The sequence below is a fragment of the Myxocyprinus asiaticus genome, chromosome 8 (genome assembly GCF_019703515.2).
Source record: "Myxocyprinus asiaticus isolate MX2 ecotype Aquarium Trade chromosome 8, UBuf_Myxa_2, whole genome shotgun sequence".
NCBI lineage: Eukaryota > Metazoa > Chordata > Actinopteri > Cypriniformes > Catostomidae > Myxocyprinus > Myxocyprinus asiaticus.
This window is the reverse complement of record NC_059351.1, coordinates 836,149-848,811: the sequence shown is the minus strand read 5'-3', so window position 1 is coordinate 848,811 and position 12,663 is coordinate 836,149. Positions and strand designations below refer to the sequence as shown.

At 42.8% G+C, this 12,663-nt stretch overlaps 1 protein-coding gene across 2 annotated transcripts in view; it reads right to left on the bottom strand.

The window, feature by feature from the left end:
* sh3gl2a (SH3 domain containing GRB2 like 2a, endophilin A1) overlaps positions 1 to 4,918 on the bottom strand; it is a 30,368-nt gene extending 25,450 nt beyond the window's left edge. For both annotated transcript variants that reach the window (XM_051705066.1, XM_051705067.1), the window contains exon 1: positions 4,731 to 4,918. In XM_051705066.1, the coding sequence (XP_051561026.1) occupies positions 4,731 to 4,775 (45 nt within the window). In that variant the 5' untranslated portion in view covers positions 4,776 to 4,918. The remainder of the gene's footprint in view (positions 1 to 4,730) is intronic.
* Between the last annotated feature and the right edge of the window lie 7,745 nt (positions 4,919 to 12,663).

Below are 12,663 nucleotides of genomic sequence, written 5' to 3'. Positions count from 1 at the left end.
TTTCTGCACTCATAATTCAGCAGTGGTGCAGCGCTGCTGCAAAATGCATATGGGGAAACACTATATATATTAGAGCTGCTAATCCTGCCCCAACCTCTAAACCTAACTCTAAACATTTCTTAAACATATTTATTAAAAAAAGAAATCTAAGAGGGGGGCCTGGATAGCTCAGTGAGTAAAGACGCTGACTATCACACCTGGAGTTCGCAAGTTCGAATCCAGGGCGTGCTGAGTGACTCCAGACAGGTCTCCTAAGCAACCAATTGGCCCTGTTGCTAGGGAGGCTCGAGTCACATGGGGTAACCTCATCGTGGTCGCTATAATGTGGTTCTCGCTCTCGGTGGGGCGTGTGGTGAGTTGTGTGTGGATGCCGCGGAGAATAGCGTGAAGCCTCCACACGCGCTACGTCTCCGTGGTAACGCGCTCAACAAGCCACGTGATAAGATGCGCAGTTTGACGGTCTCAGACGTGGAGGCAACTGAGATTCGTCCTCCGCCACCCGGATTGAGGCGAGTGACTACGCCACCACGAGGACTTAGAGCGCATTGGGAATTGGGCATTCCAAATTGGGGAGAAAATAAATATCTTATTCTAACAAATCCGCCACGGAACATGGCACGTCACAATCAGTCACAACTATCTGAAGACTTAGTTTTATAGCGCAAAATAAAACTGATTACTTTTATGATTCTTTGATTCTGCTTTTCAGGTAGATTTTATGTTTTTATTTTTTTTGAGCTGCAACATTTTCTATAAAGTCTGCAAACAAAAAAATTTCAGCAAACATTAGTTTTAATCATTAGTCCTAAAAGTCCTAAAAATAAATAATAATAATTCATACAGTTCCTGAATGATAAAACATTTACAGAATTTATTAATTTTCACAATTTAAAGTTTAGACTCATATACGGCACCAGAAATCACACAGAAAAGAATGAAACCGTTAAAACGTCAAATTAAGTAAATGCTTTAAATAAATGTGATGGCACAGAATGTATATCTCTTGATTACTGAAAAAATAAAAAATAAAATACCGATTAATTCCATTATTCAATTTCCCTGGATTCAGAAAATTATTACATTTTAGGTGGTCAGTGAGTAAATATTATATGTTTATGCAAAGAAGCAAATGTACGTTTGCTAGAAACACACTTTACGTAAGAATACTGGGGATGGGACGACATATTGAATTTCGATACATCACGAACCAAAAAAAAATGACAAACGTTAGAGGCAAAACTCAACTTCAATATTGTTTTCTGTCCATGTGATCATAAATGAAACAACCCGTCAAACATCATAATCTCTCTATCGCTTGATTTTACACTGTTTACAGAGTTCACACAAGGTCCTTGAAGGGCTTAAAGTGCTTGAATTCAGCTTTTATAGGCTGGAATACCTGGAAAATTGCGTTTTGTTTTGTTGAAAAGTGCTCGAGATTAAAACTGACCATATCTTCCATGTAAAATGTATCCATCAAAGACGAGATCCTGCACTCCACTTTCATACTCAGACCTTATTCACGCTGGCACCATCTTTGATTTTTAATGAGAATGACAATGAGGCTGTGAGGGACAGACTTAGTCATTTTAACACAAATTATTAACAAGTTGAAACCTAAAACATTAAGCAGATAACAATGAAATGCTTGCATCATGAAAAAGTGCAGTGTGTTATAGCTGTCTGAATGTGATCTGCAGGTCCAAAGTATCTCCGTGTGTGTGGGAAAAAACGAACATTTACAGTGACAGCAAAAACACCTCACGAGCATTTTCAAGTAGTAAAGGGGTTGTGCAGACTCACGCCATCAACTCTTCTGCGCTCCCTCACATAATCCATTTTGATCGACTCTTCTCATTAGCTTCAATTCAAACCAGAAGGTAAGAGACAAAACACGGAAGCGCAGAGCGCTGAAAAGGGGCGGGGCTGAATAAGGTCAATAGTGAAAGGTATAGGAGGAACTCTTATTATTTCATGATTATCTTATTTGTTTTACTTTCTCTGAAATGTTGAATTCTATGGACCATTTCAAGGACTGTTTGTTGGTGATGTCATTGTGCCATGAACATTTCCTGATTGTCAAAACAGAGACTATTTAGCAGAGACGGGCCACTTCTATTCAAACGAATGGGAGAAATTGGAACGCCCAACGGCAGTCAACGGTCAACGGATGTAGAAAGGAAGTCCCGCCTTACATGTAAAAGAGCCAATCACCTTTTAGATACAGAAATCATCTGTCAATCAACTCGAGAAGGTGCATGCGCATTAGCTCCAAAAGAGAGTATAATTGCGTTTTTTAGCGCAATCTGAGGTAAATAAGCACAATTTATTATACCAGTTGTGGCGGAACGACACGCCAATCCCATGGATCATCATCGCCCCGCCTCATGATCTCAATGAAGAGCCTCATCACCGCTGCCTTTAAACACCGTGCGCGCCTCTCCTCGGGAGACCAGTCTCTATCTGCTGGCGTCTTTACAGGTCCAGTAATGGAGTGGGGAGGGTCCAGAGTTAAATGCGTCGCCGGACCCACACCCCAGAACTCCGGCGCCAGTTGGAGCATGCGTCATTGTGGAGGGGCCAGGATGCCGGGCCACTAATCCCCTCAAGTGCCGAGGCGCAGGGAAGCTGCACAGTGTTGTCAGATTTTACTGCTTATTTGAAATATGTTCTTTGATCGTAATCTTGACCAACCGTTTTGGAGATTTCGGTCTTTCCCTATTAAAGTAGATAGGAGCTGCACTTTCATGAAGCTTGTTTACATAGAAAAATAGCTGCCCAAACTGCCCAAGAGCGTTCTAAAAATGGCCACCGAGTGGACTGACTTACCTTGAAAAAGAGACTTTGTTGAAAGGATCCGAAAATACGTCTGGACCGTTCTAATTCCTTTGTTTTTGTTTACATTCTTGAAATGTTCTATACAAATAAAATGTATTACTACTACTACTACTACTACTACAAATACAGTTTACTGAGACATCATTCTTTAAGTATATAGGCAAAAAGGATATATTTCTCAACCACTGGATGGTTTACACATGTCGTTTAAATTGAGATCTAAACGTGTTGGCCAAGATAAAAAGCCTTGCTAGCCAAGTACGCTGTAGCTGACAACAACACTCTTGAAAAAGCAATCCTATGCAGTAAGTCATGCTCAGAATGTATAATGGAGCTAGCAGAATAAAGCATCAGCTACGTTAGGGACAGAAGTTGATGCATAAGCATGCACATGCACTACCAGCATAAAGAACCCTCAGTTAATGAAAACCTGTATTACAAGCCAACATAACGTAAACAAACACATTTGACAAGAAATCGCTTGTACAGCACATAAAAAATGGCCTTATATTTGTGTGATGATGGAATGACTACATGATCACAACGAGATAACAATTTCCACGAAATCTCTTCTCTTACGTAACTATCCTCATTAACTGTCGAGGCACAGAGATGTAAAACTGACATTACGAGAACTGCTCAGTCTAGCCCAAACACTAGTTCTGATATTTTAAAATGAGTTTGAATGATGTATTCACTGTTTTAAAAAATCATACAGACATGTGGGACATAAAGACATTTGCTTTAAATACAAATATGCATGATATTTACAGCTCGTTTTATAAGAACTCACTATATGAGTTGATTTCCAGGAACTACTAATGCTCGTCAAACAGGATAGGCCTGCATCCATCTATATGACTGGAACTAGGTGAATAACAGGCAAAAAAGAAAACACGGCAGCCACTATATTTTGTCATGACTTAAGACTGCATGAAGGTCATGTATAAAGTACACGGCAAACTGAGAGAGCCATCTGTTCTACAGGACCGCTCTGAGTCATGCCACCCTCTCCACTGTGCAGCATGCACTGATGATTGGCCAGAAAGAGATGGATTATGTTGTTTAATGTCAGGCGATGAGAAGCAAGTAACAGATTCTCACATTCCCTTTAAACTGATGGCCTTCAATAATATTCAGTGATACGGAGAGCCAGCTGTAGCGGTTAGGGGATGTGGGCATCATGCATTTAGCATGCAAGAGCAGTGGTTCCATCACAGGACTCATCCTTCATCCCAGATCTTTGCTGTACAAACTGTTCATGTTTAAATGCAATGTTAAGCTTCAGGCAAGGACAGTACATGGACAGAACAGACAAACCCGGGGGTCTCGACTGAGTCTGACCACACCATGTTCCTCGATTTAAGAATATTTTGACTCAAATTATGACAGTGGAAAAACATCTAAAGCAAATATATGACTATATAAGGGGTCATTAACTGATATAGACAATTATATTTGTTTAATAGTCAAATGCACTATTGTACTGGCTCCTTGTGTGGCAATAAAGCACCATGAATATGAAAGGGCATCGAGGTCAATTTAAGGGTATATGAGCTATTATGCATTACATGTGCAATTATGTAACAATTCTATGCAGCATCAACATTTTTTGACAGATATTTATTAATGACAGATAATAAAACCAGCAGGAATGACAACTGAACATGCATTCATCCTAACCTCTAAATTCTATTATTTCAGATGAAATGAAGCACCTGCTGTGGTTGGCATGTTTGTGATAATTTTGAGTGGTACATCCTTTAGTTTAAATGACATATTACGGGTTGATCTGTCCGCATTACGATTGACTGGGGAGCACAAGCTGTTCTATCTGCTGCTCTGCACGATCAGATTCCACTGCAGCAAATACAGAATCCGGTGCGTCTTACCTGAGTCGCCTTGTGGAATTGCTTCTTCAGTCCCGCAACAGACATGTTTCCGGCTGGACTATTGCCGTTTCTGTCCCAACGTCTGGATGTGATGTGTTAAGATGTAAATATGTTCCGAGGAAGGGAGATAAGCCCTAACACTGGGAATCACCACACGCGTAGGCTGATTACAGCAGCTGATGCTGACATTGATGACGTCACGCTTCAGGTACCGCCTCTCTGAGGATCAGGGGTGTGCTCATCCCTATGGCCCAATCCCTTCGCAGGGTTTAACCCTTCACAATGAGAGCTTCGGAGTGTTGTAGGGCTCAAAAATATCATTGGGAACACACTTCAGCAACATCTACTGCGCACAAGGCTGACGCTATAGAACATCCTTGCACCTAATCAGTAATCTTAATTTTGTCTAAGTTAGTTTGAACGAAAAGAAATGCTTTAAAACTTTAATACCGTGTGTTTACATATTTGTGTTTTATTTTTTTGAAATTTAAAAAAAAATTAACCAGTAAAAAATACACTATGTTGGATTCTTAAAGGGACAGTTCACCCAGAAATGAAAATTCTCCCATCATTTACTCACCCTCACGCCATCCCAGATGTGTTTGACTTTCTATCATCTGCTGAACACAAATAAAGATTTTTAGAATAATATTTCACCTCTGTAGATCCTTACTATGCAAGTGAATGGTGACCAGAACTTTGAAGCTCCAAAAAGCATATAAAGGCAGCATAAAAGTAATTCATAAGACTCCAGTGGATTAATCCATGTCTTCAGAAGTTATATGATAGGTGTGGGTGAGAAACATAACCAAATGTAAGTCCTTTTTTAACTGTAAATCTCCACTTTCACTTTTACATTCAGCCACCTACTGGTCGGGGCTAGTCAAAGGTGGAGATTGATAGTTAAAAAGGACTTAAATATTGATTTGTTTCTCACCCACACCTATCATATCACTTCTGAAAGTTATTAAACTTTATTAAAGTTGTTCACTCTTAGTGTATATATTCTTTTATTTATTTTTTTCTCGGTGGACTCAACCCAGTCTTTTCTTCATGAATCTTCACACAGCTCTTTTTTTATATATACAAGAATGGTTCATTTTGACCACGGACTTCAAGCTCCAAAGAGAGTGACAACAAGTGAATTTCAAAACTTTGTTTCAGCTAAAGTTTTTTGTATTACTCTTAAAGGACTGCAGCTTTATCTGGAATCACAAAATAAGGATCAAAACAGACAGTAAGCACAGTTTCCCTCTGATTATAATCTGACAGATTACGGCAGGAGAACTGAGATTTTTGACGATTTTTTTGAGCTAATGCTCATTTTAAAATGGCAAACAACAACACAGGGCTAAGCAACCTTGCTCACTGTTACCCTGATGATATCACAAATGAAAAAGCCAGGAAGAAATTCAAATCCAAGATTCTGAGGGAATTACCAGAAACTCTTAAGAGCAGACTTTATAATTGTTAATGGCAAACAGGTCATTACTGATATGCTTTTCTACACTGACTGTACAAATGCTTGGCACAAATCCCTGTGTTTAGCTAATGCAGAGCTAAAAATGGTGGGAAATAAATCTACAAGACGACTCCACATTGACGCTACTCCTAAATTCAACATAAATTTGTATAAAACTGGCACTGTAATGATTCAGGGATCTGAGACAAGTCTTGAAAAATTTGAATCAGATTTTGCTGAACTCAAAACATTAGCAAACAGAGAGAAAGCTGCTCTCTCCACAACATCACCAGAATGACAGCTGCACTCACAGGCCACAGTCCCTCCCCCTCAGGCCCGTGCCTCTGCCACACCCTCCCCACATGCACGCCCCGGACTACAGTTTCTTTACAGCGCATACAGGAGTGCTTCTCACTGCTCGAAATGGAGATCACTGAGTTCAGAGAGAATAAACTCCATGAGACTTACACCATACAGCAGCTGAAAGAGGAACTTAGACAACTAGAATCCGATAACTAAACTAAACAAACTAAACTGGACTCTAAATGAGGAACTGACCATTATGAAACAATCATTAAAAGAAAAAGAAGCTGTGAATCACAGTCTCACACAGCAACTGACCTACTTGACCCCAGAACAGCCTTATACACAGATCACATCTACAGCCTCACAGACAGAGAGAAACCCATCACTAACTACCAACAGCCCTGAGACACCAGTCTCATCTTCACTAACAGACAACAGCTCTGCATCCAGACCAACACCCACTGAACCTTCACTGCTGCCTGGACCAAACACACCCACTGAACTTTCACTGCAGCCTGGACCAAACACACCCACTGAAACCTCACTGCAGCCTGGACCAAACACACCCACTGAAACCTCACTGCAGCCTGGACCAAACACACCCACTGAAACCTCACTGCAGCCTGGACCAAACACACCCACTAAACCTTCACTGCTGCCTGGACCAAACACACCCAATGAAACCTCACTGCAGCCTGGACCAAACACACCCACTGAAACCTCACTGCAGTCTGGACCAAACACACCCAATGAAACCTCACTGCAGCCTGGACCAAACACACCCACTAAATCTTCACTGCTGCCTGGACCAAACACACCCACTGAACCTTCACTGCAGCCTGGACCAAACACACCCACTGAACCTTCACTGCAGCCTGGACCAAACACACCCAATGAAACCTCACTGCAGCCTGGACCAAACACACCCACTGAAACCTCACTGCAGCCTGGACCAAACACACCCACTAAACCTTCACTGCTGCCTGGACCAAACACACCCACTGAACCTTCACTGCAGCCTGGACCAAACACACCCACTGAACCTTCACTGCAGCCTGGACCAAACACACCCAATGAAACCTCACTGCAGCCTGGACCAAACACACCCAATGAAACCTCACTGCAGCCTGGACCAAACACACCCACTGAACCTTCACTGCAGCCTGGACCAAACACACCCACTGAAACGTCACTGCTGCCTGGACCAAACACACCCACTGAACTTTCACTGCAGCCTGGACCAAACACACCCACTGAACCTTCACTGCAGCCTGGACCAAACACACCCAATGAAACCTCACTGCAGCCTGGACCAAACACACCCACTGAAACTTCACTGCAGCCTGGACCAAACACACCCACTGAACCTTCACTGCTGCCTGGACCAAACACACCCAATGAAACCTCACTGCAGCCTGGACCAAGCACACCCACTGAACCTTCACTGCAGCCTGGACCAAACACACCCAATTAAACCTCACTGCAGCCTGGACCAAACACACCCACTGAACCTTCACTGCAGCCTGGACCAAACACACCCACTGAACCTTCACTGCTGCCTGGACCAAACACACCCAATGAAACCTCACTGCAGCCTGGACCAAACACACCCAATGAAACCTCACTGCAGCCTGGACCAAACACACCCACTGAACCTTCACTGCAGCCTGGACCAAACACACCCACTGAACCTTCACTGCTGCCTGGACCAAACACACCCAATGAAACCTCACTGCAGCCTGGACCAAGCACACCCACTGAACCTTCACTGCAGCCCGGACCAAACACACCCAATTAAACCTCACTGCAGCCTGGACCAAACACACCCAATGAAACCTCACTGCAGCCTGGACCAAACACACCCACTGAACCTTCACTGCAGCCTGGACCAAACACACCCACTGAACCTTCACTGCAGCCTGGACCAAACACACCCAATGAAACCTCACTGCAGCCTGGACCAAACACACCCACTGAAACTTCACTGCAGCCTGGACCAAACACACCCACTGAACCTTCACTGCTGCCTGGACCAAACACACCCAATGAAACCTCACTGCAGCCTGGACCAAGCACACCCACTGAACCTTCACTGCAGCCTGGACCAAACACACCCAATTAAACCTCACTGCAGCCTGGACCAAACACACCCACTGAACCTTCACTGCAGCCTGGACCAAACACACCCACTGAACCTTCACTGCTGCCTGGACCAAACACACCCAATGAAACCTCACTGCAGCCTGGACCAAACACACCCAATGAAACCTCACTGCAGCCTGGACCAAACACACCCACTGAACCTTCACTGCAGCCTGGACCAAACACACCCACTGAACCTTCACTGCTGCCTGGACCAAACACACCCAATGAAACCTCACTGCAGCCTGGACCAAGCACACCCACTGAACCTTCACTGCAGCCCGGACCAAACACACCCAATTAAACCTCACTGCAGCCTGGACCAAACACACCCAATGAAACCTCACTGCAGCCTGGACCAAACACACCCACTGAACCTTCACTGCAGCCTGGACCAAACACACCCACTGAACCTTCACTGCTGCCTGGACCAAACACACCCACTGAACTTTCACTGCAGCCTGGACCAAACACACCCACTGAACCTTCACTGCAGCCTGGACCAAACACACCCAATGAAACCTCACTGCAGCCTGGACCAAACACACCTAATCATGCCACCTCAATGTCCCAACACTGTCATCCTAATTTATTCAAACGGCAAGTATCTCAACCAAAAAAATTACTCCCAACTCACAAAGTCACAAAGTTCTGGTGCCCAACCACAGACTCAGTTCTTAAGCTCCTCTGCCAGTCTACTCTCAGAAATCCCCAAAACATTGTAATTCACACAGGCACAAATGATCTACGCTCCAAAAATATGGCAGAAAACGCTCAGAAGTGGTTCCCTGGGGCCAAAATAACAATCTCCACTCTGCTGCCAAGAACAGACTTTCCCAAGGACTTCATTAAAAAAAATAAACAACCAAAAAATCATCAAAGCCTGCTCTGAACTTCCCAGTATAACCATCACTCATCACCCCACTCTGACATAGCAGCACCTGTACGACCACATACACCTGAACCAAGAAGGGATGAGAATCTTCACAAAAAATCTGAAAGATGCAATGCTTGGAAGAGATCCATCAATCCACAGGCCAAATAAAGGCTCACCACACCATCAACCAAGACAGCTCTACAGCTCCCACAGTCTGAGCCATCAACTGCTGGAAGGTACCAAACGACTACTTGATAGAGCCCCGCTCTACAGAGCCCTTCACAGAGAACCCCCACACAAAAGAGCCCCGCCCAGCATCATCCAAACAGCTCATGGGCATGAGAATCCCTACAGTGGCCCGTGTCACTCACCTCATAACCCCCTCCAGCAGGCATCCCCTCCACAACTCTACACTTACTCAGAGGTGCTTCAAGGTAAAAAGCATCTAGATCTTTCAGACATAGAAGTTTGCCAACTACTCCTGCTTATTTGCAAGATATTAGGCTAAACAGTAATCTAGAATGCAATACAATATGCTCTCTTTTTTTTTACAAATGTGGAGGAAAAAAAACTTTGTTATTCTATATTGCTATACTGTTACTTTAAACTGCTATGCTGTATTGTCTTATCTTTGTGTCTAACTTTTAACTCACAAAATTACACTTGCACACTTACACACAAATTACATTTCTGATCAAGATATTGTAATCTTGTCAGAAACATGGCGTCGGCAATATGTAAACACCTTCTGTCCTTCAGGTTATAAAGAAATAATCCTGCCCTCCTACAAACACAAAAATGTGAGTTGTGGCAGAGACTCTGGTGGGGTTATTTTGTGGTATATAGAAATCCTCTCATCACATTTATCAGTCACAAAGACGGCACTCACACATATTTGGCTAAAACTTCGAAAAGGCATCATAGAGAATGACAAAGATCTCTATATATGTGCAGCCTACACCCCACCTACAGAATCACCATACCATAATGAAGAATTTTTCTCCATCCTCCACACAGAGATCAGTGACTTTCAGGCACAGGGAAACATACTGCTGTGTGGGGATTTCAATGCCAGGACAGGACACGAATGTGACATCATAGACACATCATAGACACATAACCACATTTTCAAGAATTCCCTGCAACTGACCTCCACAGCTTCTGTTCACAGTAACCTTGACTACATAGTTAACAGAAACAGAAAGGAGTTATTACAGCTCTGTCGAGACCTCGGCCTGTACCTGCTAAACGGCTGAATCTGAGGAGACTCATTGGGCCACTTCACATACAGCTCAGCACTTGGCACGAGTGTTGTTGTTTATGCTATCACAGACATGAACACCTGCTATATACAGGTGCATCTCAATAAATTAGAATGTCATGGAAAAGATCATTTATTTCAGTAATTCAACTCAAATTGTGAAACTCGTGTATTAAATAAATTCAGTGCACACAGACTGAAGTAGTTTAAGTCTTTGGTTATTTTAATTGTGATGATTTTGGCTCACATTTAACAAAAACCCACCAATTCACTATCTCAAAAAATTAGAATATGGTGACATGCCAATCAGCTAATCAACTCAAAACACCTGCAAAGGTTTCCTGAGCCTTCAAAATGGTCTCTCAGTTTGGTTCACTAGGCTACACAATCATGGGGAAGACTGCTGATCTGACAGTTGTCCAGAAGACAATCATTGACACCCTTCACAAGGAGGGTAAGCCACAAACATTCATTGCCAAAGAAGCTGGCTGTTCACAGAGTGCTGTATCCAAGCATGTTAACAGAAAGTTGAGTGGAAGGAAAAAGTGTGGAAGAAAAAGATGCACAACCAACCGAGAGAACCGCAGCCGTATGATTGTCAAGCAAAATCGATTCAAGAATTTGGCTGAACTTCACAAGGAATGGACTGAGGCTGGGGTCAAGGCATCAAGAGCCACCACACACAGACGTGTCAAGGAATTTGGCTACAGTTGTCGTATTCCTCTTGTTAAGCCACTCCTGAACCACAGACAACGTCAGAGGCGTCTTACCTGTGCTAAGGAGAAGAAGAACTGGACTGTTGCCCAGTGGTCCAAAGTCCTCTTTTCAGATGAGAGCAAGTTTTGTATTTCATTTGGAAACCAAGGTCCTAGAGTCTGGAGGAAGGGTGGAGAAGCTCATAGCCCAAGTTGCTTGAAGTCCAGTGTTAAGTTTCCACAGTCTGTGATGATTTGGGGTGCAATGTCATCTGCTGGAGTTGGTCCATTGTGTTTTCTGAAAACCAAAGTCACTGCACCCGTTTACCAAGACATTTTGAAGCACTTCATGCTTCCTTCTGCTGACCAGCTTTTTAAAGATGCTGATTTCATTTTCCAGCAGGATTTGGCACCTGCCCACACTGCCAAAAGCACCAAAAGTTGGTTAAATGACCATGGTGTTGGTGTGCTTGACTGGCCAGCAAACTCACCAGACCTGAACCCCATAGAGAATCTATGGGGTATTGTCAAGAGGAAAATGAGAAACAAGAGACCAAAAAAATGCATTGTCTGTGTGCATTGAATTTATTTAATACACGAGTTTCACAATTTGAGTTGAATTACTGAAATAAATGAACTTTTCCACGACATTCTAATTTATTGAGATGCACCTGTAAGTGCTTTCACAGTCAGACCACAGACATACTTGACAGATCATTGCCAAATTAACGTTTTCCTGAAAAGAAGCCACAATAAAAGTATAACTGATCATAATCTTTGTGAACTAATAGAACTGAAGGAAAGCTATAAATGGACTATTGATAGTGAAACCAAATACATCAAAACAATCAACTCTGCAGAAATAACTAACCTCATCAAAAGATTCCTTGAAATCCAATTCCAGCCCACCTTAACCCATGTAAACAAGGCAGTAAAACGAATCAATGACATTTTCTACAGATCCGCTACCAAAACAAACCTTATCAAAAAAACAAAAAACAAAAACCTAGACACAATAAACAAAACTGGTTTGATGATGAATGTAATTCTATTAGAAAACAACTTAGACATCTTTCCAACCTTAAACACTTAAGACATATGTGAGTGGTGGTGGCGTAGTGGGCTAAAGCACATAACTGGCATCAGCCATCACCATTGTGTCCTTGAGCAAGGCACTTAACTCCAGGTTG